The 27961-nt window shown below is 38.3% G+C and overlaps 2 protein-coding genes across 4 annotated transcripts in view; one reads left to right on the forward strand and one right to left on the reverse strand.

The window, feature by feature from the left end:
- The window catches only part of lgr4 (leucine-rich repeat containing G protein-coupled receptor 4), a 115222-nt gene that overhangs the window by 60516 nt on the left and 26745 nt on the right, over positions 1–27961 (forward strand). For 2 of the 3 annotated variants that reach the window (XM_051702500.1, XM_051702519.1), the window contains 2 exons: positions 14917–14988; positions 20929–21000. In XM_051702500.1, coding sequence (XP_051558460.1) covers positions 14917–14988; positions 20929–21000 — 144 coding nt within the window. The remainder of the gene's footprint in view (positions 1–14916; positions 14989–20928; positions 21001–27961) is intronic. The other variant, XM_051702508.1, reaches the window with a different exon arrangement.
- Positions 23614–27961, reverse strand: part of kcna4 (potassium voltage-gated channel, shaker-related subfamily, member 4) — a 124775-nt gene continuing 120427 nt past the window's right edge. The window contains exon 2 of the mRNA XM_051702613.1: positions 23614–23820. The gene's annotated coding sequence lies outside the window, so the exon portion shown is untranslated. The remainder of the gene's footprint in view (positions 23821–27961) is intronic.

A 27961-nucleotide genomic window follows, 5' to 3' on the forward strand; every position in this document is an offset into this window, starting at 1 on the left:
AATTATGTTTGACAAGAAATGCTGTCAGACACAAAGACGTGCGTTTGAAGAAACACACTTGATTATATTTTTTGAAGAACAGATGAAAGAATAAAGCCGTTGATGCACGAATCTGATTCGCTGTGTATTCAAAGGCGCTCTGCCGTCCATAAGCGCAGCACTTCTCATGGAACACGCGCATGCAGAGTGCTCACTGTTTCTGCTGTTTCAGTCATCTGAAAATACTTTGCAACTGCAAAAACAGTGTCGTCCATGACAATGCTGCAAATGATCACAGACCATCTCAGGAGGTGCTCTAAGTTTAGTTCGCTTGATTTCCACGGAGCAGTTCACATTTACATGCATTGTGAATACAACATTGTTTAATTCCAAACATTTGTGGCTGAATACATACAAACTTAGCAAATGACATGCAGCGACATTAATGAATTGTCATGTGTGTCATCATAATTCACTACAGCTTCAGAAGTGGTGTTTTATATACCTTTATGAATAACCAAAGGAGCTGGTAAAAAAATAAAAATGGCTGGTGAAATTGGGCATTCACAGCCACTGTAGCTGGTGGGCACATTTTTTTTTCCCTTTTACTCCATGAAAACATCTTTCTATTTTCCTGCTCCAATTTTCCTTTGCTCCACCATTCTGAGATGCTATTCTTCTCACCACAATTGTACAGAGCAGTTATCTGAGTTACCGTAGACTTTGTCAGTTCAAACCAGTCTGGAAATTTTCTGTTGAACTCTCTCATCAACAAGCGTTTCCATTCGCAGAACTGCTGCTTACTGGATGTTTTTTGTTTTTGGCACTTGTGGAGAGCGGGGCAGGCCGAGCGACAATTGTGCGGAGCGAGGCCTGGATGTACACCTGGAGAGAATTATCCCGCCCAGCTGTTGGTGATTGCAGCTCTCGTTGCAGCTTTATCCCCCGCCCGCCAACACTGCAATCACCAACAGCTGGGGGGGATAATTCGCTCCAGGTGTACATCCAGGCTTCGCTCCGAACAATTGTCGCTCGGCCCGCCCCGCTCTCCACAGCACCATTCTGAGTAAATTCTAGAGACAGTGTGTGTGAAAATCCCAGGAGATCAGCAGTTACAGAAATACTCAAACCAGCCCATCTGGCACCAACAAACATCCATGCAATTATCTAATCAGCCAATCGTGTGGCAGCAGTGCAGTGCATAAAATCATGCAGATATGGGTCAGGAGCTTCAGTTAATGTTCACATCAACCATCAGAATGGGGAAAAATGTGATCTCAGTAATTTGGACCGTGGCATGATTGTTGGTGCCAGACGGACTGGTTTGAGTATTTCTGTAACTGCTGATCTCCTGGGATTTTCACAGACAACAGTCTCTAGAATTTAATCCAAATGGTGCCAAAAACAAAAAACATCCAGTGAGTGGCAGTTCTGTGGATGGAAATGCCTTGTTGATAAGAGAGATCAACAGAGAATTTCCAGACTGGTTTGAACTGACAAAGTCTACGGTAACTCAGATAACCGCTCTGTACAATTGTGGTGAGAAGAATATCACCTTAGAATGCTATTCTGAGATGCAGGCTGGTGCTGTTTTGGTGGCACGAGGGGGACCTACACAATATTAGGCAGGGGGTTTTAATGTTGTGGCTGATTGGTGTATGTGTGTGTGTGTGTATATATATATATATATATATATATATATATATATATATATATATATATATATATATATATATATTCACAGTATATATTTACATACAGTATATATCATTTATAAATGTAAACTTCGGCCCCAAGCAATGTCGCTTGGTCCAATCAGGCCCGCGACCCAACTTGAGTTTGACACCCCTGGTCTATATCTTAAAAATCTGTAGACTTAACGCAATCGATTGAGTTAATTCTATAGATTTTTAAGATAAATTAGTTCAAGGAACACAGATGTTTGATATATGAGCCTAAAACTTGACATTTTAAGTAATGTTTAAATAAGACAAATTGATTTTTCCAGTAATGACAGCATAGGGTTTACAGTAAATAATAATGTCACAAATGTAACTTTCTAGTATTCCGTTTTAACAACACAGCATAATTATTTGTAATAATTTTAGTCAGTTTTATTCCATTTTTTATTACATATGAAAAAAAGTGAATTCATTTCTAAAACAGTGACTTTATTCTGCATTAAGAAATATGTCTGTTCTGCTCAGCACCTGTAACTCATGTCAACTATATATTACTTATAAGACAGATTATTCCACACACGCATTATTCTGAATGAATAAACAGTACTTTATTCTGAACTACTTTCCACACCTTTTTCTGTTCTGAACAATTTTCAAGCTATTTTTTTTTTCAAGCATGTAGATACCTTACCATTAATGCATAATGAAAGATGACTTTTGCGAGTTGAAGAGGCAGACTTTTCAATCACTTAAATGGGACAAAATTAATGTACATAAATACAAAAATAATGCAGTAATGTTTTAAAATATTTCATAGGCAATTATTGATGAATATCATGGTGACATCCAGTTACATAATTATGGGGTTAAGATCAGTCAAAATCAATAGAGAGAACATTATTTAGAGACTCCCACTAATTACTTTGTACAACATTTTACCATTCTAACAATGGGGAAAAATATATAATTATTGATATTTTATAATTTCATTATGAATCATTGCACCGAAGTGAGGACAACTGTTTAAAAATCAGTATTACATCAGGTTTGTGGAATTTTTCCCTTAAACAGACATTAAACATTTGCATTTAATTTATTTAGCAGATGCTTTTATCCAAAGCGACTTTCAAATGAGGAATACAGCAAAAGCAAATCATCCTAATGAGGAATTAATATGAGAAGTGCTACAATACAATAGAAAGTTTCAGTTTTGCTCAAAGAAGTACAAGTAGAGAGGAATGTGAGAGACGATGGTGAAAGAATGAAATTGAGAATTTAGTTTTTTTTTTTAAATTATTATTATTATTTTATTTTGATCAGAAAGAAGACATTAGTTGCATTAGTGCATTAGTTAGACTGTGTCAAGTGTGTGTGCATGCTTGTGTGTCCACAGTGTTTATACATAAAAATATCTAGTTGAATACAGTGGCAGGTGTTGTTCAGAATTAGTGGTAGATTAAAAGTAAAGACATTAAAGAGCACAGTGAGCACACCTATTTACAGTACCCGTTTGCCCTGACAGTAGAGCAGCAGTTATGTGCTTCTGTGTGTGTATGTGAGTGTATGTGAATGTGTTTGTGTGTGCGCGCGCGTGCGCATGTAGTGATTTTATTGGCATGTGCACAGGGGGCCAGACCACTAGGGGGGCCCACGCGAGCAGAAAATGAAGGTGATGTAAACACGGAGGCGGTATGCAACAGCAAAATGCGCCCGTGTAGCGCGTGGACATAGGGTAATGTTCCACTCCCACAAGCCCCCCCCCCCGCGGTATGATGACTGGCACAGTAAAACTGTAAGCCCAGGGGCCCTGAGTACCTTAATCCGACCGTGTGTGTGTGTGTGTGTGCGCGCGCGCTGTTTAGGCAGCACTGGAGAGAGCCAAGAGGAACATTCTCTGCCTCACCGTCATGCAGTCTTCTATCATAAACACACACAGACACACACTCTCACCTTGCTCTTCAAACGTATCCACCCCCACTGACAGATATAGAGCTGTCAAATATTAATCCTTTCTAGATTTGTGTGTTTCTCTGGCTTGATAAGTATTGTGTGTGTGTGAGAGAAAGAGTGTGTGTGTCTTTGAGCATGCCAGAGAATGTGTCTGATAAGCCTGCATGTTTGCTTTTGAAGGTGCGCTCAGTAACTTTTAACTCATTAAAGTTTTACACATCAAAAAGAATAGTACTTTTAAAAAATATTTAACATGATGTAAACTCACATGAAATGAAGACTCCAGTCATATCAGTGACTTATTCTACATGGAGCATGTAGGTTCTACTGGTTGTTTAGATCAGTGTTACAATCAGAAATAATTAATCATTATTTCTTTAGTTATTAATATTTAAATTCAATAATATAATCTAACTCATTAAACCTCATACGGCGCACCATTAAATGTAGTGCGCCATGTTCAGGAGCGGGTTTGGTTATTAGCAATAATTAATAATTATCAAAGATAATCATTAATTATTAACATTGATGAAACATTGATTAAAATTAACACTAGCTTATTGATCCTTCAAATTCAACAATCATCAAAGATAATTATCAATTATCAAAAATCAATAGAATATTAATAAGGATTAATATCACCAGGGCACCACCCTGGAATCAGGGACTAATAACCAGATGGTATAACAGTCTCAATATTAGATTGTTTTCTTAGGAAAATCGACATCCGAATAATATCGACCTTCAAAAAGAAACAATGAAGGCTTGAATCCGAGCACTGACATCCCATGTCAGCATTTGACACAGGTGTATGCAAAACAAACCAAAACACTTCTCTTTGAAATATAACAAAGTTTATTTATGCAGTAATATAAATTAATAATCAATACAATGCAGTTAATAAACTTCCGACTTACAACTACAAACTAAACAGAGACATGATTAGATATGGTAACTAAAATAAGCCTATAACACATGAGAGGAAGGTAGGTGTGTGTGTGTAAGGTGTGACGCGCACAAAATGTCGGACGTGACTCTCGTGGAGAGTATGTCACGTGAGATTTCCGGCCAGAGAATATGGCGGAGAGAAGCCGGTCAATGGCGTCTGCCCGTTTACTGCGTGTCTCCGCTTGTACGATAACTTAGGGACAAAGCTGACCTTTATCACTAAGTTATCTACTAGCCAAAAGTGTGTGCGAGAATGTTTGTGAGGGGTCGCATGTGTGTGTGTGTGTGGTTAGTACGAGAGAGAGAATTAAGTGGCGGCACCAAAGCCGGTTTCGCGATCGTGGGAGAGAAAGCATCTGTTAGTTTATCACTCAGAGATACGGTGGACGGCTCGTAAACCGTCCCGCGGTCTTTGGTTCTTTAATGGATAAACTCAGTTTGCCGGTCTCACCCGCGATGGCGGGAATACACAATAGTCCAATGTGGTTGGACTACAACACAGCAGATCTCATTCGTGATAACAGTATATTACAGTAATACCTTGAGTATTTTTAGCAGCAATGAGCGGATTCGGCGGTCCGTAAACTGTACAAGCAATAACCTTGATACACAAGAATAACACACTATAATATTCTATCTCTGCCCAGACATATACCTCTTACTTGAATCGTATGAGGACGCAGGTAGAATATGTGTTCATCCGTTCTTTAACTCCGACTCGGTTCCTCGAGGCTCGGGTGATGACGGGAGGCCGTTTCCTTGCTCTGTCGGTGGGCGGTATGGCTGCTGATTCTCGGCGGGCTGGCAGAGAAATCAGCGACGTCGACTTGATTGAAGAGGGAAGAGAAATCTTTTCACTTCTGCAGGCAAACGGATGAAGATGCGGATTACTCGGCGGTCTCCTTCAGATCCGTAAGAGTGTTCGGTGGAACACGAGTAATCTCAACTCGTCCAGCGAGATGGAGATTGTATAGCCACAGTTTCAAGTCGGATGTTACTTCCTTGTGCCACGAGGCTACACCTGAGAGCAGCGATGAGCTGCGTCTACACACGGTGAGCAAAGTTGCTGAAAGCAAATCGCAGAAGGATCTCAGAGTTATTTCTACTCCTGATGACGTCATGGTTGAGGGCCGTTCTGTTGTGTGCCTCATCCAATAGGAGTTGAGAGTTCGATCCTTTAGTGAGCAAGGCTTCATGGGATTTGTAGTCTGTTTTGGACTCCCTTTGTTTGATTTTGGCACGGTTTTTATCAGTAAGATTTATGACTGTTTGTGGGCCTCAGTCAGGTTTTACGACTGTGTTAGGCCTTCCTTTGTCTTCTGTCTGAATACATGAGGCCCAACAAGCAGAATGCCTCAGATGGCTGATATATTAAGACAACCAGCTGAATATTATTCACGTAATCTCGGTAACCCCTCTGTTATTATTGGAAATTTTCTCTCTTGGAATAAATTACTGTAATGATGGCTGATTGCAAATCGAGCATTTCTACCAAGGCACTGGTAGCTGAAACTTTGGCTATTGTATGATGCTGTATCCATGCTGATAGGTGTCAGTATAAAGTCCCAAACCTCTGTTATGTCGACCAGGGCAACATAAAAAAATTACTGAGTGCACCTTTAATATTTCATAAGGGTTTGGGTTTGTGTCTTCATACTTTCATCAGTATCAATGTTTGGTTTGGTTGTGTGTACATTGTACACTGCGTGTTAGAGGATTTTTATTCATCATACTTTAAAGTCCTGACTGAGGTAGACTTTTGGTGAATGGTGCCCTTTTCCACACCAGTTTCTCGGGAAAAACTTGAAAAACCAGGGCATTTTAAATTTCCAGACCTGTAAATCTCAAAAAGTCATGAAAATTTCTATAGTCTAGATAATTATTTCTAGTTATGCTCTGCTCTAAAATATTTCATTGTCTAGAAATTGCTCTTTGTGAGTGAAATCTCTATAAAATATCTTTAAAAATCCTAATCCAGCATCCAGAATGACTGGAAAAGTCATTGGTAAGTCATGAAAAAAATCTTGCAAATACAATTTTTAGAAGTAGGGATGGGCATTTTGGTCATTTTGTCTACTCGAGTACTCGGACTAATTACTCGAGTCGAGTACTTGTGGGGCAATGACTTGTACATAACTGTATATATAATAACATGTCTGACAAACGTCTTTGACTGCTGCATTGTGCCTTGGTGTTCCAGTGTATCGTCTATTCATTTTTATAGACTGTTATATATGCGTGTTAAGTGGACGTTTTGAAGATGCTGCATTCTGTTACATTTAGCTGCGCTCTGTCTAGCTGTTTGAAACACTCGTCTGTTGTTTATGTGCTGCTTTAGCACATTGAGTCCACTGCCACGTGTGTGTGTGTGTCTCCCCATGTGTTCGCTCCTGTGGGGAAAGCAGCGAAGCTCCATATTGTTGTTGCTGTGATGATTCATGAAGCGTTCCATTCAACTCGGAGAGTTGGAATTTCCACATTTCAACTAGGGGAAAGTGCTATGGAATGACACATTATGTCGGACTTCTAACTTGGAAACTCATGCAGAAATCTTCAACTCCCATTTCATCGAGATGCAGGTGTGTGTTATATTTACGCAAACATTTTGGCACCCAGGGCAGGGAGGTTTACTGTCAGTGACAAACATTCACTTTTATTAAATAATATCCATTAACGAGTTAAGGTTCTTACATTAAATGATAATAAAATATGTTTAGCAAACGTTTTACAAAGACAGGTGTTCAAAACACGGTTACTTACACTCTCTTTTGATTATCGTAACAATAGCATTGCAGCGTCATATATCAGTTTGGTTGCTAGGAGACGTCTCTGACAATCACCTCAAAATCACAGTGTAATCAATAATGCATGATGTGACATTTCTCTTAATTCGAAATTCAGTGACAATTACCTGACAACTAAACACAAACATGTCAAAGATGGAGCTTATTTTTAATTTTGAGATTTATTATGTTGTGATTTTGAGGGGTACATTGATTGTCAGAGATGTCTCATAGCAACCAAACTGATATATGACGCTGCAATGCTATTGTTACGATAATCAAAAAAGAGTGTAATTAACTGTGTTTTGAACACCTGTCTCTGCAAAACGTTTGCTAAATAAGTTTTATTACCATTTAAATTAAGAACTTCGACTCGTTAATGGATATTATTTAATAAAAGTGAATGTTTGTCACTGACAGTAAACCTCCCTGCCCTGGGTGCCGAAATGTTTGCATGACATAACACACACATCTGTATATCGACAAAATGGGAGTTGAAGATTTCCACACGAGTTTCCAAGTTAGAAGTCCGACATAATGTGTCATTCCGTTGCACTTTCCCCAGTTGAAATGTGGAAAATCTGTCTCTCCGAGTTGAATGGAACACTTCATGAATCATCACAGCAACAACAACACAACACTTGGACACACACACACCAGGCGTGTGGCAGTGGACTCAATGCGCTGAAGCAGCACATATACAGCAGGTGAGTGTTTCAAACAGCTAGACAGAGCGCAGCTAAATGGAACAGAATGCAGCGTCTTCAAAACTGAACTTCAGCTTAACATGCATATTAAAAACGTGATGGTTATGGCATCTCCTGTTAAGCCAACCATGATTTGAAAATAGACGGTTCTCAGACAGTCAATAAATAAACTGGTGTGCGCTTACTAAAATTACTATGGTAACCTGAAGGACAGACAGACGCATGTTGTGCACATTCTTTCGTTGAGTTGGGCAGTGAATCTTCACATAATGACAAAATATGATGCATTATATTTTGATTATGCAATCTTTTGTACATTTTGTAACAGATTATTTTATAACAGCCTATAATAATGAATAGACGATACACTGGAACAAAAAGATGCAATGCAGCAGCCAAAGACATTTGTTATACATATTATTATATATACAGTGATGTACGTGTCATGGCCCTCGAGTACTCGACGAGTAATTAGTCTGAGTACCCGAGTAGACAAAATTACCAAAATGCCCATCCCTATTCATGTTGGATACAAATTTGCCTAGTTGCCGTATTGGAGAAATTCATTTGCAATCTGTTGTAGTGAGGTAACACTGCCTTGGAAGTGTTGGCTAAGCCTTTCAGAAAGTCACATGACAGTGGTCGCACTCACTGAAGTGGTTACTAAAGCTACACAGTGGAGCAGCATTACACAGATCTGACAACACAATGAACCACAGAATGAGACTTTTATTCTTAGAGATTAGTTCCAGACCAATAAAGATCAGGAGTGACATCTCCCCGCTCAATATCTGATGCAGAGTAGTGACAGTGTGTGTATATTTGTGTGCTTAAGGATCCACCGATGGAAGTCTGGCCAGAACTGGTGGCTTTGACACGTGGCCAAACCAGAGGATCTGAGAGAGAATGACAGAAAGACAAGGAGGAAGAGAACGTCTCTCTCTCTCCTGCTGGCTATACCAACTGCAATGGTGCGCCACAACAAATGTGATGATGCAAACGAGTGCACTTGGACTGCAGTTGTTTATGTCATGGTTGGAGAGGAACACGTATTCTGTCAAAGAATATTACGAGCTTATGTGATGGCTCGTCATTTTAGATTTTTAGTTACCCATCAGTATTTTCAAGACTAGTCACCACTACGCTGACTCCATGTGGAGCTCTATGTCTCTCTGTCTTTTCTCTCTCTCCATATCGTGGTGTGTGGTAATGTTTCAACACTTAGAAGCTGAACCCCTATGATCATGTGGACTGATAAGCCGTCCCTGTCATGTCCTCACTATTCTTCTAATTCAAGCTGTATTATCCAGTGTCTCTTGGTTTTTCCCTCTCTTTTCTCTTTCTGTCTTTCTGTTTCTTTGTTTCTAGGACCTGCAGGTGAATCATGAAGACACTGCGGCCATAAGATGATTACCCACAGGCTTTCATATATACTTTGGTACTTGAAAAATTAAAGGAAAAGATGGGTGGTAGAGAGAGAGAGAGAAAGAGATCGAGTTAGAGAGAGAAGACAGTACAAAAGGGGAGATTTTAGCTTGGAGGTATTGTAACTGCCTGACGAAGACCCAAGGGGTCGAAACTTTGTTTTTTCTATTAAATTACATTGGAGAATTTATAGCAGTGTGCTGTTCTCTCCTTGTTTTATGAGTTCTGTTTGCTGCCTGACGAAGACCCAAGGAGTTGAAACGTTGAAAGGGGTCGAAACTTTGTTTTTTCTATTAAATTACATGGGAGCATTTACAGCAGTGTGCAGTTCTCTCCTTGTTTTATAATTTTTTTTGATCGTGCACCTACCTTAATGTTTGGATGTGCACATACTATTTCTATACTTTAGCAAAAAGAACTGCACAAAATAATTACTATTTTCAATTTCAATCACTCCCCCCGTTCTCCATTGTTAAGGCATAGGGTATTTCTTATTTGCCATCAGTTACTGAAAAATTATTAGGTGCACCTTAAAAGGATCTGAAGTTAACATTAATTCATTTACGTATTGATTCAGGTCTTAGTACAGGCGATAGTAAATAAAGAGTTCACAGCATCAAAATTAGTGTGTTATGAGACGTTAAAAGCTGTTCTTTTCACTTATACTTACAGTGTTATCAGGTATGTAATCATCATCAAATTATGCTTTTCTCTTTTCAAATGACTGTAATAATCAGTTTTGATTCAAATTCTGTGTAATTTAACAATTTCTTTTACAAAAAAACATCAGATAAATATGCTTTACAATGTCACTCTTCATAACAGCCCAAGTAAAAATATTATCAATTCCATTTATAGTTCTGCAGAGCTTGTCAGACGAACAACTGTAATCAAGGGGGCCAGAGCATAAGGGTCAATTGTTAGGAATTTAGCGACTCCAGTTCAGGTTCCTCTTAATGATTCAAAATGTGATAACATTATCCAGTCATTCATTTATTTTATTTTTTTTTTAATAAATTTCCACTGATTACAAAATCTTTTAACTTCATATTGTCATATGAACAACCAGTCAGTAACTGAGTAGTGACAGAGACAGTTCAGCAGAGACAGACCACTGGTATTAAAATAAAGGGGAGAAATTGGAACAGCCAACGGATGTAGAAAAGGAAGTCCCGCCTTCACAGTTAAAAGAGCCAATCACCTTTTAGATACAGACATCAACTCAAGAATGCACATATGCATTAGCTGAACCAGCTTATAAAATATAATTGTTTAGCATGATCTGAGTTAAAGAAGCACAATTTATGATACCATTGCTGTCAGATTTTACTGCTGATTTAAAAAATGTTCTTTGATCGTAATCTTGTCCAACCATTTTGGATATTTCAGTCTTTCCTCATTCAAGTAGATAGGAGCTGCACTTTTCTGCCACTTGTAGCCATAAAAATAGAGCATAACAGTGCCCGTCCACTTATTTTAGCCATCTGGATTCCCTAAGTACTTTTCCTATTGATTTTGTGCAGAGGCTTTTCATAAAATCCTCCATAAAAGAGTTGAAACAACCAGCTCTGAGGTAAATCACAACATCAAAAACTTGTATTTGAGGCAAAAAAGTATTTGAAAATCAAATAAAAGACAGTTACAAGATTATGTACTTACCGTCTTTTATGAGTACACAAATTACAATACCATGAAGCATTGGGAATGATGTTATTAAATAAAAAAATGAGAATATAAAACTTGATTTTAGGTTCTTTATTTATAGAAACAATATATTTCATGTTTATTGCACAATATTCTGATATATACAAATATATAAGTAGGTGAAGGGAGACCGACTCGTGTTTCACGGGCTATGTTGGCCACGGTTCTCTGATTGGTGAAACTTTCTCTGTTGGACCATGGGTAATGTAGTTGTTCACTAGGAATTCCGCTATCAAATAACGTGGACTGATGGTTTCAACAAAGGCATATACCATTGACGAAAAACCTTGGAGCTCAAAGGTAGGTATGCCTTTAAAGGTTTATAAGTTATTGCTGAAAATCAGTTAGTTTATGGAAAAAATGAGTGGGATTTTTACTTCCGGAACCAGACTGTTGCGCTCTATAGCTGCCCGGGAGCATTCCAAAGATGGTTTCCTAGTGGACTGACTTGCATTGAAAGGGACTTTGGTAGTATCCAGCCAGTGCCTAATTAGTCTAACAAGTTTTAAGGACAACATTGCATAATACAGCAACCATTTTTATTTATTTATAAGCTGGACATGATGACAATCATAACTTGTGTGTCATTTAAGATTAATTCAATAACCTCTCCGACTGATGTATAAGTGTGTTTGATTCACTACAAAGATGTGGCTCATGCGAATCATTCGTTTGTGAATCGAGCTGTACTGATAGCACTGTATGTTTTGCGCTGTAGATTCAAAAGAGCTGGCTCATTAGAGTAATCTTTTCAAGAATCGGAGTACACTGGTCACAATGCATATTTCAAACTGTTGATTCAGTAGGGAGGCAGCGTGGGCGCTCATTTTTGCTGTAGGAAACACTGTCAGTGTATTTTAGGTCACGTCCACTAATCCATTTAAGTTTGAAAATTATGTTTTAAGTTTCCTAACATCATTGTTTTTCAAGTATGGAGAGCATTTTTTGTGTTCTAGTATGGTTGAAACCATAGTTTAGTCGTAAAGGTAGCTAAATGTGTGCACTTCCAAATGAAAACATATTATTTGTGGACGTGGACTTAGTACGATGTTCCATCTGCACTGGTGGAATCAAACAGACCCGACTCAGGCTTCTCCTATTTTTGGATATTGTGACACACCAAAATTCCTTCTAAACTCCTTTTAAACTTTGTTATCAGAATGGTTGCTTCCACAGGTGCTTCTAGGGCGAGTATGGCTGGACATTGCACATGCCGTGTTGATCTTTTTGCATGGCAGTCTTGCAATTTGTTCCATACTAATTGTTTTAGATGTGATTATTTCAGACACCCATTTTAGGGCCACCAACAGGCAGAAGGTGTAAACATCTCAATTTTACATGAAGATCTAAGATAAATATGTGCAACTCAGTACTTACTGTAATGAGAGGGTGAAATGGGAGGCTTTCTCTTCTCTTCTAAAGCACTGTGGTCTATTCGTGCTCCTGACAGACAGATCGAGAGAGGGAGAGAAAAATTATAAGAGAGTTAGAAGAGTGAGAAATTTCTCTGACTCCAGTTTCAGTGGGTGATAAATCTGGTGTTAATCTCTCGGGCCTCATTTGGTGAAGTTATGTGGACCCTCTGCCCACCTTACCACACACACACAGAGAAGCTCTCATTGCACACCAGTAACAGCACATGCAGTATTGACATATACATATAAACAAACAGTTTGAACCCCATCTTGTACTGTATTGTGGTACAGCATAATACCTATAAACTACATGTGTACACACCTTTATATGAACACATTCACACTCATAATATCCTCTTGAGTCTCTGTGAATAGGTGTCGTAGTGTGTTGTCCAGCCTGAAACATTTCTGCACAATCAGAGCTCATCAACTTGACCAGACAGAGAGTCTGTAAAGGCTTTAGCGGACAGAGAATGAGTTAGAAAAGAGGAATGCATATCACACATACTGTCAGCATGGCAGATATCAGCTATATAGTGTACTCCCAGACCAAGGACAAAGCACAATTTAAACAAAAGATTGAATCTTTCTGAATATACAGTACATTGGGTCAGTAAAATAAAGCAGTAAGTAACGAGAAGTTGTGTGTTACACTGTTAATAGACGTGACACAATAAAGCAAAACAACACACAATAAAAGGTATTTTGCCTACATTAATCAGCGTTTTTGTCCGAGTGCTTGGTTTCTATTTCTGAGGTGTCACGCCAGGTAGCCATGCTCACTCTGAGCTCTCATTGGTCCACAGTCCAGCTTCTCATAAGAGTACATTAAACATTACATATGTTCTGATTGGCTATGATGTGCTGCATTATTGTGTTCAGTGTGGACAGATTGCTTGTCATTGGAAATGTATCGCATCCTGTTTGGTTAGGACATGGTGTCACATTGATTGTATAATGGTTAAGGGGCTTTTAAGAACACCCCTTACCCATTGTAAAATTACTATAATGCACAGCTTCTCATGGCTTGTTGCTGTTATAAATAAAACGTTGGCAACAGCAGTATGAAAAAAGATAAAGAGTTCAAATAAATCGTTACATTTATTAATCATAATTGGAATAAACACTTTTTCTACCAAGAAATTTAATTTATCATCCTTACTAGTGATGTCAAAAATACAGGTACCTCAGTACCAAATCGAGTACCAGTCACTGACATGCCGACTCGAAATACCCACACATTGTCTGACTTTTACACGACTTGTTTCAACTGCTCATACGCTAATTTAGAGTGTGTGCTCTGCTATTCCTTTTACACTGAAATGAACAATTAGTCAAATTAAAATTGTAATATGTCCTAGTGTGATTATTAAACTGTGAAAAGCTGCAGTCTTAGTCTGCATGAGCTGCATGCTTTATACAGTATAAAATGACAAAATAAAAGATGATGTCAAAATAATTCCATTGATTTAAAATAAAAGCTAGACACCTGAAATTGAAGAAATTGCCATAGAAAACTGTACAGTAAAATGTATAGTAAAATATACTATTCACTGTAGTAGTATAAATAATAATAAGTAATGATTAATAAATACTGTAATCATAATAAAAATTAAGCAAAATTTCACAAGCAAGTGTGCTGTTGTACTGAAAGTTTATTAAAAAATGCAATGGTATGTTAAAAGTAATGTTCTGTTTTCACTTGCTAAAAGTTTTAATAATTAATTTGATTAGACACAATTTATATGATTAAATTAAGGAAATTAATTAAAACATGGAATTCTGGGGGAAAAAATGGAAAACAGGATTTCAGTAGGGCTCTAACTAAACAATACATGCTTAATTAGGAAACACTTGAAGGAAACATGCATTTCTTTAATGTATTATTTACATTTAAATGTAACTTTAAATAGGCTAAATGAGTGTGTTCAATAGCACATTATCATATTAGCACATTTATGCTGTGTATCGAAATTGGTATTGAGAACTATAACATTTCACTGGTATCGGTACCGACAACTGATCATTTGGTATCTTGACAACTCTACACACACTGTTTATGCTTATTAAAATAGAATTTATGGTCACGTGTTTTTTGTTTTGTTGTTGTTGTTGTTGTTGTTGTTTTTCTGGTTCAGTCGACCAGAATTTTTAGTCAGAACCATCCATTTTATAACATTATTTTGTGTTTCTTTATACTCATAGCTACATTTGACTTCCTTTGACATCCTTTTCCAAGCTTTCCATCAGAATATCTGGAGATTTTTTTTGCAACCTGAATGAATATGTATTTTTATTTATTTTTTATTTTATTTTTTTGTAGACGGTTGGCTGGTAATGACCTTGCTTTCATCCACCCAGAGGCTCTGTCTGGCCTCCATCAGCTTAAAGTCTTGTAAGTATACTAAACACACACACACACACACACACACACACACATTGGTACTGCTACCCACCTTTTTCACAAGCAGCAAAATTACCTAACATGTTTAGCATGTTCTTCCAATACGAATGCTACAGACTTCCATGTCGCAGCTTATTCCCATTACCAAGCACTGAAATATCACTAACAACAGTCAAAAACGAGTGAACAGTCTGTATTTACTTAATGTAAATCCCTTTCTCACTAAAGGCCATGTGTGAACATTCGGTTTCGACAGCAGTCCCTAAATAGATAAGTACACAGTTACTTACGGTAAACATGGTAAAGTTTACAGCCCTGTGTGTGTGTGTATGTGTGTGTGTGTGTGTGTGTGTGTGTGTGTGTGTGTGTGTGTGTGTGTTTTGAAAGAGAGAGAGAGAGAGAGACAGACATACAGCACGCAGAGAGAGAGAGAGAGAATTCACGTATATGATGCACTAGATTTAATTACATTTTTGTTGAGCAGTTTAATATGAAAACAGCCAAATCGCAGACATTAAAGGAACCTAGAAATCCCGACTGGTTGCTTTTTAAGGTTCGAAAAAAGAGGAAACATCTGTGAAAAGAGGACGTATGGTCATGATTTCAAAATCTTCAGGTTTGAGGCACGTAACTTTGCATTATTTCTGCATAAACAAGTGCCGCCTTCTCACACACTCTGCCAGGAACAACTTGGTCTCTCCCTCATTCACATACACTCACAATGCGACATGAGATATGAACCTTGTAAAGATGATTAATAAAAAAGGCTTGGTTTTAATGTTTTTCATCTTTGTTATCTTCCAAAATGATGGACAGTATTTGGAATTATATGTTCATGTTTTTTTTTTAAAAAAGGGCAAGTGACTGAGAATTAGTTTAATGCAACCTCTGATTATTACATCTGGTTCTGGCAGCTTTTGGGGGGGCTTATCGTTGTGACATTCATTTTCCAGTAGTTTTTAAGCCACCTGTAGTTGTTATAACACCTTATAACAGCGCATAAATATCCAGACCCTTAGCTGCTCGCCTTCACCAATAATGTTAGTCTAGCTGATAACAACAACTAAGCGGAAGTGTGGAGCATCCGAGAGGAAGTCTCTCGCTGCAATGGCACCGCACATGGAGAAGTCAGGAAAAAGGGAGATAATTACGAGGACTTTCCTTTGCTGTAATACTGACCTAATGATTCTTTTCTATCCCTACCTTAACCCTCACATAAACTTTTTGCACTTTTACATTTTCATTAAATTATTATTTACTATGTTTATTTAGCCCTTTGAATTACGGGAATATTTGGGTGTCCTCACAATGCAGGTGTTTCCTCAAAAATGTCAGGTTTTCCCACATTGTGAGGCCATTTTTGTCCATATAATGTAGGTCAAATCATCACACGCACACACCTATATTTGATACAGGCTTATTCCTTCACTGAGGTCTTGTACATTGCAGTGAGAGAACACTAGATTCTGCTGTGTGTTTTGTTGAGTTGTTAAGTGGTGTTGTGTAACTAACAGGAATTTCGCTGCTACTGAATCAGCAAGTCTGTCAGTGTCTGATGGAGTACCTTTCATCATGATGCATTCGCTCTCCCTCTCCTTTTTGTAGGGCAGGGACTTGATGATACAATATTATATCAATATCAGGTTGCGATTCTTTGTGTTTAGTGTATTGCGATTTGACACGGTGTTCTAGTATGATCTTTTACTCACCTGTTTCTCATTTATCTTGACTGGAGTTCATTGCTTTATGCAGCAAATGCTGAACTTCCTGCTTTATCATAGAGCCATAGAGTAAATTAACATACAGCAGAGGCACATCAGTGATACAAAAAGTGTATTTTAATTTCAGCATTTTTATCATTATCCTTGTTGTTTAGCTGTATGGAAGATCTGTATAGAGTATATTAGTGTTAACCTAATGCTGCAGTCCTTTTTGTCTTCTCACACAAGTAGTGGTGGTCAGTCTCTTTTTCCCCAAAAAATATATTAATGTGAAAAATGTAACTAAAAATATTGATTCTTGGTGTTAGAATGTCAATATAGTATAGCAATATTTAAAATATTTCTCTCCCCCCAACCCCCCTCAATCTCTCTCTCTTTTTATTTCCTGTAACCTAAGTTTTGTTCTTCAGGTGTTTGTGAGCCAATTCAAATGCAGCTTATCAGTTACTTGGTCCCCTCAGCCACGTTTTACATAATGCTTATTTTCCCTTTTCCTGTCCTCATCCAGAGCTGTTTTAGAGCCCCACAGTGCTCTCACAGACTCATCCAGAGACTGTTGTCTGGGATGCCAGGAATGAGTTGGGGAAACCAAAGGCCAGAGCTTTGAGACTGTAGATGGTGGAGATGATATGGGGTAGTTTTAATTGACTGTGGCCATGTGCTTGTGAATGCCTCTTGGCTGGCTTGTGTCTGTGTGATTGTATTGATTTCCAGAGCTGTGTGTAGTTGTGTGTGGTGTGGACTGGCACAGAGCGGGAAAAGTTGTCCTCACGGCCTATGCCATTTGAGTGACGCCAGAGAGAGCTGATAGTGTAGAGGAAGCAAGATATGCAATGTGATTAGCTTAGAACAAGACATACACACGCACTCAGGCACACACAAACACAAATTCCATTAATACAAAAGCTTATATAGTTTTTTTGGGTTGATGATTTGTGGAGAAATGTTATAGAAACCATAGAGTGTATATGTGAGTATACAAATGTGTGTCTGATAGGGAGGGCAATATGGCCAAATATAATTACTATATATATATATATATATATATATATATATATATATATATATATATATATAAATACACATTTTTATTTTTATTTTTTCATATCATTCAAAATCAGTATTTATAACAATATACATTTCATACCATTAATGGGGAAGGAAATGCATTCCACATTTTTTAGACCACAAAAATTAATGTAAACATAACTTGTTTTTTTTTACAAATAGACTCCATGTTAAGCTACATTTGAACTTGAAGTTCAAGAAGTATACTCAGTTTAGGATTTAATCCTACATAAGGTGTGTGACCTCTTTTCACCACCATCTCATTGTCTTCAGCAGACGTTTAACTCTCCGCATGGTCATTAATTTTTAAGTTTCCGATAATGTTGTTCTTCCTAGTTTTGCCCCAATGCGTGTCCACTACATTATGATATTGCTGCAGAATAAAAGCCATTACGTCCACTGAAATACTCTCTTGCCTGTGTCAAAATTAGCAGACGTCACTGCGCTTTGGATCATAAGAACTCATTTAACTAAATAGTACATAAATAAACAGCAATGGTGTTAATGTCGATAATGTCGTTAATTCGATAGCTGTATTGCATTTTCAGTGACTGTCTTGTTTGAAACACAACAATATCAGATTCGCCAGATAGATAGCTAGCTAGCGGGTACCTAGCCACATTACTGGTTTACATGACAGCAGGGCTAACTGTCTGATTTCATGTCTGTGATTGAGTTAGCTAGGTGTGTGTATAAAGTTTGACGAACTGCTTGTTTTTTTTAGCGACACGCACCTACTCATCTAATAAAAAATAGGCTACATTTCGAAAATGACTCAAGTTAATTTCAATTTTGTTAAAAGTTTTTCTTTTGATAAATATAGAGATCATTTTATCACCCAGCCCTAGTTGTAAGGTATTTAGGCCATTATGTTTATTGCTCTTCTTTTGTCTTGTGTTTTATTATGGGTTTTGTAGTTCTTTTGTTGTCTTTGTTTATTGGTCCCTGTGATTATTTGTTCCAGGTGTTCCTCATTTTCACATTTGCCCCTTGTGTATATATTTCTTGGATTTCCTGTGTTCTTTGTCAGTTGTTTTCCTTTTACAGTCTGTAGTGTTTGTATTCTCGTTTATTTTGATTCCTTGTCCCCAGTGTTTATTGTTTTCGGTTGTGTTTCTAGTTTCTTTATCAAAGGGCTGCACTTAGATCCACACTTCTTGTCTCTTCACTCCCAGAATATTACAGAACAACTGACCACAACCATATGGATCTAGGAGCTATGGAACTTCTCTCTCTAAGGCAAGGAAGCAATATACAGAGCAGTTCCGCAAGCTCACCCATGTCCTCAAATGGGGAGATGTCGCATTTAATGGCATCTACCGTTTTGAACTCGACGAGCCTGTGAAGTCCTGCCTGCCTGGAGGCAAGTGTGAACTCTCCTTGGTAGATGAATTGATTATGCCTTGAGGATTACGCTAGCCCCCTACAGTGTGGGGTTTGACCTCTGTGTCCCCGACCTCTGTGTCCCCGGCCGCCTTGACCTTGCTCTGGTCGCACTCTGAACATCTGCCTCCTGCGGCCTCACCCCTAGAGTCTCCGGCAGCTCCGCCCCAGAGTCCCCTAGTACCTTGCCCTCTGAGTCCCCTAGTGCCTTGCTCTCTGAGCCCTCTGAACCCTCTAAATCCCCAGCTGCTCTGAGCTCTGAATCCTCTAAGTCTCCTAGTGCCTTTCTCTCTGAGTCCCCTAGTGCCTTGCCCTCTGAGTCCCCTAGTGCCTTGCCCTCTGAGTCCCCTAGTGCATTACCCTCTGTGTCCCCTAGTGCATTACCCTCTGTGTCCCCTAGTGCCTTGTCCTCTGTGTCCCCTAGTGCCTTGTCCTCTGTGTCCCCTAGTGCATTACTCTCTGTGTCCCCTAGTGCCTTGCCCTCCGAGTGCCCTAGTGCCTTGCCCTCCGAGTCTTCTAGTTCCTTGCCCTCTGAGTCCCCTAGTGCATTACCCTCTGTGTCCCCTAGTGCCTTGCCCTCTGAGTCCCCTAGTGCCTTGCCCTCTGAACCCTTTGAACCCTCTAAATCCCCAGCTGCTCTGAGCCCTCTGAGTTCCCAGATACCATAACCTCTGAGCCCTCTGAATCCCTAGCTGCTCTAAGTTCTGAGCTCTCTGAGTCCCCAGTTGCTTGGACCCTGCCAGCCTCTAACGGCCATTCACTGGGTTCCCAGTGGTCATCTGCTGCCTTGCCTGGTCCACCCTGGTCTCCTGGCCATCCGCCTGGTCCACCCTGGTCTCCTGGCCTTCCGCCCTGGTCTCCTGGCAGTCCGCCTGGTCCGCCCTGGTCTCCTGGCCGTCCGCCTGGTGCACCCTGGTCTCCTGGCCATCCGCCTGGTGCACCCTGGTCTCCTGGCCATCCGCCTGGTGCACCCTGGTCTCCTGGCCATCCGCCTGGTCCGCCCTGATCTCCTGGCCGTCTGCCTGGTGTGCCCTGGTCTCCTGGCCATCTGCCTGGTGTGCCCTGGTCTTCGGGCCCTCTGCCCGCTCCACCCTGGTCTCCTGGTCCACGTCTATCTCCGGGCCCTCTGCATGCTCTGCCCTGGTCTCCTGGTCCACGTCTATCTCTGGACCCTCCGCCTGCTCCACCCTGGTCTCCTGGTTCATTTCGGTCCCTCCACCCTGGTCTTCTGGTTCACATTGGTCTCCGGACCCTCTGCCCTAGTCTCCTGCTCCTGTTATGAACTTTCATTTGTGTATATGTATTTAGGAGCATCAGGAGCCATTCCTTAAGGGAGGGGGCTCTGTAAGGTTTTCCCTTTATGTTTATTGCCCTTCTTGTGTCTTGTGTTTTATTATGGGTTTTGTAGTTCTTTTGTTGTCTGTTTATTGGTCCCTGTGATTATTAGTTCCAGGTGTTCCTTTTTTTGTCATTTGCACCTTGTGTATATATTCCTTGGTTTTCCTGTGTTCTTTGTCATTTGTTTTACTTTCCAGGCTGTAGTGTTTGTATTCTAGTTTAGTTTGATTCCTTGTCACCAGTGTTTCTTGTTTTCGGTTGTGTTTCTAGGGGGCTTTATTAAAAGGCTGCACTTAGATCTGCACTTCTCATCTCTTCACTCCCAGAACATTACACTTGTCTGATATACTGTGTATGTGTCACAGAAGTGAACAGTGTGTAATGGTGTTGTTTTAAACACTATATATGCTCTTTTTTTCAGGATGCTTCAGAATAATCAGTTGAAGACTGTTCCCAGTGCAGCTCTCAAGAATCTCCATGCCCTGCAGTCTTTGTGAGCATCTCTCTGTCTTTTTTTTTCTTCTATTGCTCCCCCCCCCCCTCTCTGTTTTAGCAGAGAGACACCAACTACATAAACTACAAAAACAATACTATTATGTTGCATACTTCATGACAACTACCATTTATTACAACAAAACTCTGTTGTGCATGCCTACATATTGTCACACTGCTGTACAATCTGCGGTAAATGCAAATGGTTTTAAAAACAATTGTGACCAGATACAGCACCTAAAATATACATTTTCCCTCATACATTCCAGTCTTTCTGGCAGCACTATTCAGCGGTGGCACCACTATGGTTTGAATCCATCTAATTAACATAACATAATAAAAACTGAATTCTGTCAGAAATATTGATACATTTAAGTACATTTTAACCTAAACCTTAAAGGAATATAAAGGAATCTGGGTTCAATACAAGTTAAGCTCAATCAACAGCATTTGTGGCATAATATTGATTACCACAAAAATTAATTTGGATTTGCCCCTCCTTTTCTTTAAAAAGGCAATAATCTGTGTTACAGTGAGGCATTTACAATGGAAGTGAATGGGAGCAATCCATAAACTTTAAAATACTGACTGTTTCAAAAGTATAGCCACAAGACTTAAACAGTATGTGTGTTAACATGATTTTAGTGTGATAAAATTGCTTTTCTATTCAGTTATTTTCAAATTTCCAACTTCGTTGCCATGATGGGGTAACGCTGTAAACCCCGCAATTCCAGTAAATTAGTAGTCCTCTGCAAATTTAACAGTTGTAACAACTTTACAGCTCAAATCGATTTTCAGATGCATCGCGATTTTCATTTGAACATTCTCGATATCGATCCCAAGATTGATCTTTTACTCTGTGCGCAACCCTCTAGTACAATGAGAGGAAATCACTTGCATTTGCAACAAAATTTCACACTATGTGACTAAAATATATATATTTGGTAACTGGCTGGTAAATTTTCAGATTTCACTCGCCAGTGATTGTTTGGTGAAGTATTCAGCAGCAAGATCCTTTCACTGGGTGTTGAAAGTGAAATTTTGGTTTGACTCGTCTGTGTAATGTGTGTCCAAAGATGAGATCCACACAATCCATTTGTCATTGAAAAATGTTTCTTTAAAAATCCTTTCTTTTCTTTACAGTCAGTTGTTGATCAATCAATCAATCAATCAATCAATAAACATTCTAATCATGCATAGCACAGATGAGGTAAAGCCATTTGAGTCCTCTCTCATTAACATGCGCTCATTTACAAATGCTCCAGCAATTATTTATTATTAATGACTTCATGCCTCATTCTATGAGTAGAATAGAATACACGGCCATAATATGCGCCTATTACACTCTGTTATTGTAATTTATGATGACACTGATACTACTGCATAGATGGGTGTTTAAAAGAGTGTTAATGGTCAGAATACAGAAAAAAGAATGATGATAGGCATATCTTACTTGGGCAGATGTGTTAATGACTTTCGCTGCAGACAGCACACGAGTGAAGCATCATATCAAACAAAAAAGTGAATGGGCACTTAAAGGGATAGTTCACCCAAAAATTAAAATTCTCTCATTATTTACTCACCATTATGATATCCTCTGTGTTTATGACTGTCTTTCTTCACCAGAACACATTTGAAGAAAAACAGAAAAATATCTCAGTAGGTCCTTAAAATGCAAGTGAATGGCCATTTCTCTTTTGAAGCTCCAAAAATCACAGACAGTCAGCATAAACGTCATTGATACGACTCCAGCAGTTAAATTAATGCCTTCTAAAGCGATATGATCACTTTTGAACTGATGCCAACTCCAACCATAAGAGATGAAATACTTAATATGCCACTGCCTGAATCTTAGACATAGGATAGACCTCATCGAAATGACCTGCCGGTTGAATTGTGATATACACCACTGATCTCGGCCTGCATCACCTTGGTCTAATGATGGACTACACTCTTAAAATGGAATACATAGACTTTCAATTATTTGCCAACAAAAGCCTTCATCAGCTAACTAACAAAAATTAAAACTTCTGCAGTTAGTCCAGGATGGACTTCAAGACATTAGTCATTAATCTTACGGTTCATAAAAAAAACCAACATTTAAATACTGGACCTTAACGCTTAGTTCATTTACACATTTTAAACCATGACCTGCACTGCCCATAAATAACTAATATTGGCATTATATTCAGGTTGTTTAGCCAGAGGGGAACTGGCCCCACAGTGAGCCTGGTTTCTCCCAAGGTTATTTTTCTCCATCTTATGGAGTTTTGTGTTCCTTGCCACAGTCGCCTTCGGCTTGTTTACTGGGGTTCTAAATACAATTATGATTTAATTATTTAATTATTTATTTTTATACACAATTTGCAATCATCTTTAATCAAACTACACGATGATTTTCTGTAAAGCTCCTTTGAAGTGTGAAAAAAGATCAAAATTTTAATAATTTTTAACTCTAAATCATTAATTTCGGTAAGCTTCACGAGAGGGTGGATATCACGCAGTCTCTCATGTGACGTATGCGCGTTGCCATAATACAGAAATAATCTCACATTCTCCACTCGGATGGGACATCCAGGATAAGCACACAAATGCACCATTGTGAGTAAAGAAATAGATAAATATAGATCTAAACCAAAACCAACCAAGCTACTGTAGAGCATTCCTCCTCCTCACTTGTAAACAGCGCTGCTCTTCCAGCTGTGACTCACGTGCCTCAGTTCTCACGTATTTCAAATGACAATGCGATTACATCACACAGCCATCCGCCGGGTTCCCAGTGGTCATCTGCTGCCTCGCCTGGTCCACCCACGTCACACCGCTGCAGAGGGGAAGCAAGATTTAGAGTTATACAAAAGTACTTAAATATTTATCTTTTTCACACCAAAAGCGATCGCATAATATTAGCCTTTCACCGATATATCGTATCGGCGTATATTTTACTGAAATGCGCCGATATGAAAACATTTTTTCTGAACATATAATGCAGAAAACAATGCTTTAGAATTGGTGTCATAGCATAGTTTGTCCAGCAGAGCACGCTCCAACTCCATTGTTTACAGAGCTGAACTGACGGTGGCTCTGCAGACAGGGCGGAGTTGAGCGGTGTCTCCGTAAGTTAACTAGTTTGTGAATTACATACTGGGAAGCTTAATAAACAATGACCCCATCATTTTCCCTTTTCAATATAACTAATATAATGTTAACCTTTTCCCTGACAACCATGTCACTCATGTCTGTTTGCTGTTAGCCAGCTATAGTTTGTCAGTGCAGTCAGTAATGTAGCAGATTGAAAGGTAAACATCAGAGCATCTTTTTGCAGCTCAGCAGACAACGGTGCGGTGGTGGATTGTGTCTGTTGAGTGTTGATTTCATGCTATGTTGTTACGTAGTTGGTGAGACACAATGCTGGAAAGTAAAATAAACAATATCCATCTTTTACTCTCCATGACAACGAGCTTATAGCTAACTAGCTAATCACATAGCTACTTTCATTGTTGTCAGCTGAGTGGAAGCTAATGAGTAAACATATTCACCAAACTGTTTTGTTTAGGATTCACAGTTTGTTACCCCCTTCAACTGAACAATTCCAGTCATGTCATTTATAAAATGTAATATTTAACAGTCTGGTTTTCCACTGTTGAAAGTTTCCCCTGAACTTGTGTTGCAGAATACGGTGTAACACCGCAGTCGCTGTTTATCTTGACTCGGTAGTATTAATATAGTCAGCATTTGACTGATACTAAATAGTACTGATGTTTATTTAGCTATTTATTTTATTTTTATTTATTCTTTATTTTAATGGTTAGCATTTGACTGATACTAAACAGTAGTACTGATGTTTATTTAGCTATTTATTTTATTTGTATTTATTCTTTATTTAAATGGTCAGCATTTGACTGATACTAAACATACAGTACTGATGTTTATTTAACTATTTGTTTTATTTTTATTTATTTTTTATTTTAAGGGTCAGCATTTGACTGATACTAAACAGTACTGATGTTTATTTAGCTATTTATTTGATTTGTATTTATTTTTTATTTTAAGGGTCAGCATTTGACTGATACTAAATAGTACTGATGTTTATTTAGCTATTTATTTGATTTGTATTTATTTTTTATTTTAAGGGTCAGCATTTGACTGATACTAAACAGTACTGATGTTTATTTAACTATTTATTTTATTTTTATTTATTTTTTATTTTAATGGTCAGCATTTGACTGATACTAAACAGTAGTACTGATGTTTATTTAGCTATTTATTTCATTTTTATTTATTCTTTATTTTAATGGTCAGCATTTGACTGATACTAAACATACAGTACTGATGTTTATTTAACTATTTATTTTATATTTATTTATTCTTCATTTTAATGGTCAGCATTTGACTGATACTAAACAGTAGTATTGATGTTTATTTAGCTATTTATTTAATTTTTATTTATTCTTTATTTTAATGGTCAGCATTTGACTGATACTAAACATACAGTACTGATGTTTATTTAACTATTTGTTTTATTTTTATTTATTCTTTATTTTAATGGTCAGCATTTGACTGATACTAAACAGTACTCATGTTTATTTAGCTATTTATTTTATTTGTATGTATTTATTTAAATGGTCAGCAATTGACTTATACTAAACATACAGTACTAATGTTTATTAAGATATTTATTGTATTTTTATTTATTCTTTATTTTCTCAGTGTTCATTTCTAGAATTTGTTGATAATGTATAATAATAACGTCAAATATTTGTTTAAGAAAGCAGCCTTCTGAGTACCTTTGCATAGTCATATCGGTGAAAAATCCATATAGAAAAGGTCTGTTTTCATTCCAGCTCAAAAATTAACTATATCGGCCACCATATCGGTAATCAGTGAATTTTCCCTCTAAAATCGGTATCGGTATCGGTCTCAAAAATCCCATAACGTCCGGGCTCTACTTTAGAAGACGTTAATTTAACAGCTGGTGTCGTATGGATGACGTTTATGCTGACTGTCTGTGATATTTGGAGCTTCAAAAGAGAAATCACCATCCACTTTTAAGGACCTACTGAGCTAAGATATTTTTCTATTTTTTTTCAATTGTGTTCTGGTGAAGAAAGAGTAAATAATGAGAATTTTTGGGTGAACTATCGCTTTAAGAGTATTTGAGTAGATTTTATTCCTTACTAAAAAATAAATAAATAAAAAAAATCACATGATATGTTCTTGGAAAATGTCTCCACGCATACGCTCGTATAGATGTGGGTACATTTGCACCAGCTCGCTAATAACTGCACGTTGGTGTATTCATGTTGACTGACATTTTCTGACTGGACAGAATAAGCTGTCGCCCTAAAAGTAGGTGGAGTTCCATGTCAAACCTATCGATGACGTGTACCAATGGCAGTAAGGTGTTTTGCAGCCGGTAAGACGTTTTCCTAAAAGTTTGCCCTGGCAAGCTGTTACAAACCACTGAAACTAACTCTTTTTTGGACAGATTTTGTTCTAAATGACGTCACACCCGTTAGTTCTTTGATTTTGTAGATAGTATGCAGGGGCCTTAACTTGTATTGAACCCAAAATGTTCCATTAACATAAAAAAATATGTCCATGTTTTTGTCACCTCGTATAATGTTACAATTTCATGGGTTCACTGGTAATGGAAGTCAAAAGTAAGTAGAGGTATGTTTAACTGGTTAATATACTTCATGCACAATTATTAGGCAAATTGTATTCCTCAGGATTAATTTTATTGTTGAACAAACACAATGCTCTCAGTCAATCCAAAATGTTATTGAACCTCAAACCTGAATGTTTAACAAAGGAAAAAAGAGTTTTGTCTTTCTTAGGGGAATATATAAGTGTGCACAATTATTAGGCAACTATTAGTGTGCACAATTATTTGGCAACTAAGTTACAAAAATAATTTCACCCAACTCGATTGTTTATTCTCAATTTTTAGAGTAAGCACAACAAATAAGTAACACAAAATGACAATTAAATAAAAATTTTGGCCTTTCAAAAATATTCAGTGACCAATATAGCCACCCTTCATTTCAGTAACTGCCATGAGCCTTCCATCCATGGAGTCTGTCAGTTTCTTGATCTGCTCACGATCAACTTTCTCTGAAGCAGCAACCACATCCTCCCAAATGCTGTTCAAAAAGGTGTATTGTCTTCCCTCACTGTAAATCTCACATTTGAGAAGGGCCCACAAGTTCTCAATAGGATTTAAGTCAGGTGAGGAAGTCATTATTTGGGCATCTTTGAGGCCCTTACTGACTAGCCAAGCAGTGGAGTACTTGGATGCATGTGATGGAGCATTGTCCTACATAAAGATCATGGCCTTCTTGAATGCTGAGGACGTCTTCCTGTACCACTGCTTGAAGAAAGTACTTTCCAGAAACTGGCAGTAGGTTTGAGAGTTGAGTTTCAGTCCATCTTCAACTATCTCATCCTTAATGATAGCAGCACACACCAGTACCCCTCCTCCACCTTGCTGACACCTGACTCGAAGTGGTGCCCTGTGTCCATTAGTGATCCAGCCACGGGCCTATCCATCTGGTCCATCAAGAGTCACTCTCATTTTATCTGTCCATAAAACCTTTGAAAAATCTGTCTTCAGGTATTTCTTTGCCAATCTTGATGCTTCAACTTGTGAATCTTGTTCAGTGGTGGTCTTGTTTCAGCCTTCTTGACCTTTGCCATGTCTCTGAGCACTTGACACCTTGTACTTCTGGACACTCCAGGTAGGTTGCATTTCTGGAATATGGTGGCACTGGAGGATAATGGGTTCCTGGTAGCTTCACGTTTAATTCTTCTCAAATCTTTTGCAGTTAATTTGCGCCTTTTCTTCTCCATGCGTTTTTTGCGCCCCAGTTGACTATTCGCAACAAAACGTTTGATTGCGCGGTGGTCACGCATCAATAGTTTAGCTATTTCAAGAGTGTTGCATCCGTCTGAAAGGCATTTTA

Source organism: Myxocyprinus asiaticus, chromosome 1 (assembly GCF_019703515.2).
Source record: "Myxocyprinus asiaticus isolate MX2 ecotype Aquarium Trade chromosome 1, UBuf_Myxa_2, whole genome shotgun sequence".
Lineage (NCBI taxonomy): Eukaryota > Metazoa > Chordata > Actinopteri > Cypriniformes > Catostomidae > Myxocyprinus > Myxocyprinus asiaticus.